Consider the following 3,318-nt stretch of genomic DNA (forward strand, 5'->3'; position numbering starts at 1 on the left):
TAAATCGTCCACCAATCTTGACCCCACATTTCTCCTCATAGAGCCCAGCCTCCCGGATAATCTGTTCTGCATATAGGTTGAAAAGATATGGAGATAGGATGCATCCCTGGCGTACACCCTTCCCAATTTTGAACCATGCAGTGTTCCCTTGCTCTGTTCTGATGACTACCTCCTGGTCCTTTAAGCATGTTTATTCACAATCAAGCCAAATTTAATTCTGATGGCTGATTTCTTATTATCTAGATTGTTCTTTTTTGCCTTTTCATCTCTCACTGTTTATTCTGTAAGAAAATAGTCGCTCCAGCCAATTAACTGCACTTCACATAAGACATCTGGTGGGGAATAATGCGAATTTCATTACTATTTATGTTGCAGTTAACAATTTTTACTGACCTCTCCTTCATATTTCTAGTTTGAAACTAAGAGATGCCAGAGTTGGGGCAGTGTCTGCTTCCCTCACCACATACCTCACCCCTGCACAGACATGAAGCTGGTTCTGTAACACGAGGATGAATGAGCACAAGAGCTGGGCAGAGAAAGAAAACTCTGAAGTCTATAAACCAACCAAAATACCCCATCTATCACTTTTTGATGCAAAATCAGGTAGCAAATCAGTCATAAACTGGCACCTACCTTCTCTACATCTGCTTTCTTTTCTGTGAGGAGAGCTACTGTCCTTTTATAAGCATCATTAATAAGTATTCGAACTTCATCGTCTATCAGTCTTGCAGTGGCTTCACTGTAAGGCTTCTCTAATACCATATCCCCCTGACGTGGAAGATCAAAGGAAATCTGTCCCACCTTCTCATTCATGCCAAACTGAACAATCTGAAAAAAGAATATATGGTTAATGACAGGCATCTATTCTTCCTGACAAGTCAATGGACTTTTGTAAAATGGCAGGAAGTCTTTACAATGACATGAAATTTACGCACGTCAGTGTATTATACTACATTTTACCCTGGCAGTATATCCTACACAATGGGCTTAAGTTAGCCAGGCAGCCAATGAATAGCAAAGGGTTATAAATTCCTCAAGTAGGAAGCAAAACCAATAAACCAGACATCTACAACAGAATTAGGTGACAAACAGGTGACAAGAAGTCTCCAACATGCAAAAGACCTGTACAATATTAACTATAAAAAGGGGAAAACGAGGAGAAACAAATATGGCAACTCCGAAAAAATTAGAACACCAAAAGAGCCAATACGTTCTTTCCAGAAATTGTGGCACATTCATGGGAAAACAACTTGAACTACAAGAGCTTTTGTAACCTCTAGTTCACTATTTGATGAAAAACTGATGCCTTTGAGTTGGGGTGCTGAAGAAAAGAACTCAATATCCTGTGGATTGCCAAGAAAATAAACAGCCCGTCCTGGAGAAAGTGCAGCCAGGTGCTCCTCGAAGGTAAGGATGGTGAAACTCTGTCTCACATACTCTGGGCATGCTGTTAGGAGGGGCCAGTCCTTGGAGGAGAACATCATGCTTGGAAAGGTGGAAGGTAAGAGAGGAAGACCACTGACCAGACAATCGACACAATGACTACAGCAGTGGGCTCAAGTGTTGTTGGCAATGGTGAGGATGGCAAAGATCTGCAGGGTGCAGATCCGTTGTTCACAGGGTTGCTATAAATCGTCAACTCAATGGCACATATCAGTAATAGTTCACTAAGTCTAAGGGACAAAGTGTGGGGGAATGGCCTAGCCTAGACCCTCAGAACTCTCAATAATCCCTCAAAGACCACCTTCTAGACAGTCCCACACAGGAAATCAAGTCTGAATTGCCTGAAGAGGGAAGATGCACACTAGAAAAAAGTGGTGAGCAGGGGTAGGAGATCTCACCAGGAAGTTATTTTTTTGGAAAAAAAAAAAACAAAAAAAAACCCACTTCATGAAATCAACAGGAAAAAGTAACTCTGAAATCATAAGACAAGAAAAACCATCCTGGGAGCTCAGGTGGCCTAGTGGCAAGGAACTACAACTACAATCCCAGAGGCGCACGGTTCGAATCCACCAGATGCTCTGCCGGGGAAGGAGGGACAATCTCCTCCTGTACCAGTCAGATCTGATTTGACGGTACACGCACACAAAAATAAAAATTAAAAAAAAAAAGAAAAACCATCCTAATCACTCCCCTCTAAGAGATGAGAAAAAGAAATTTCATGTAAAAAATGGCAAGTGACAGTTACCAGAGCTGAAGGAGGAGGAAACAGTGCTACTGATGAAGGTGTACAGAGTTTGTTACGAGAAAAATGGAGTAAGAAACAGAATCTTTATCTAAAAGTACAACAAGCAGAACAGAAACAGTTTGATAGAACAGATGAAAATCTCATAAAAGAGATGAAAATCGTACCTTACTATTTCAAAAGAGGCTTAAAGATATTAGGAAAATAATAAAGTATAGGAAAGTACAACATCTGTCAGAATTCCACGAAACTTGACCGCTAACAAGTCATTCGGATTCCTGGCAAACCTCCATGGGTTTCCCAGAGCATCACATCTTAACAGAGAGGCTGCTGGATCAGAACTCCTGACCTTGCCTTGGGCAGTTTTAACACGTAAGCTACTATACCAGTAGGGCTGCTCAGAGCAGAAAAAAAAGAAAAACATTATTTCAAAATGAAGATTCAACTTTCTAGAACATAAAAACAAATAATCATGACAAATAATGCCTTCAGAAAAATGGAAGGTTAAAAAAAAAACCAAAACCAAAAAAAATCTGAAAATTTCTTTTCAAATATCAAGCATGAAAAAGGATTTGAGAAAGCGACAGGTACAGAAGACAAAAAAGGAGCTAGCACAAACAAAACAATCGGTATTTTCAAAGACTGCCACTTTGTATCAAGTTCAAAGTAAGCTTTATTGTATGGGGAAGGTCACCTTGGATAATAGCAAAGAGGCATCTTTCAGGTACCCAGGAAAAACCGGTGGAAGAACGTGCTCCTGGGCGGAAGGGAAGCAGGGAAGCTGCACACTGGGGAAGGTCACCTCGGATAATAGCAAAGAGGCATCTTTCAGGTACCCAGGAAAAACCAGCAGGAGAACGTGCTCCTGGGCGGAAGGGAAAACATAATCTACACAAGAGTTCTACAGGACACATCACCTTCCCTTGGAGACAGTACAATTAAACTTAAGAGACACTGGTCAAAAGAAAAAAAAATGTCAGCAGTTGACGTGTTTGGAATCACAGAAGCCAAGAAAGCTTAAGATATAAGCTGTCAGATCATGGTTTGGACAATGGAAGATATTTTCTGAAGGGACTTGGCAGATGTGAAGGGTTATCCTGGTGGAGGGTGGAGCTGGGAAGTAAGTGGGTCAA

The 3,318-nt window shown here is 41.0% G+C and overlaps 1 protein-coding gene across 1 annotated transcript in view; it reads right to left on the reverse strand.

The window, feature by feature from the left end:
- AFG3L2 (AFG3-like AAA ATPase 2) overlaps window positions 1-3,318 on the reverse strand; it is a 75,474-nt gene that overhangs the window by 10,183 nt on the left and 61,973 nt on the right. Inside the window, exon 16 of the mRNA XM_006897015.1 lies at window positions 634-828. Coding sequence (XP_006897077.1) covers window positions 634-828 — 195 coding nt within the window. The remainder of the gene's footprint in view (window positions 1-633; window positions 829-3,318) is intronic.

Source organism: Elephantulus edwardii, unplaced genomic scaffold, assembly GCF_000299155.1.
Source record: "Elephantulus edwardii isolate Elephantulus edwardi_28Jun2011 unplaced genomic scaffold, EleEdw1.0 scaffold00196, whole genome shotgun sequence".
Lineage (NCBI taxonomy): Eukaryota > Metazoa > Chordata > Mammalia > Macroscelidea > Macroscelididae > Elephantulus > Elephantulus edwardii.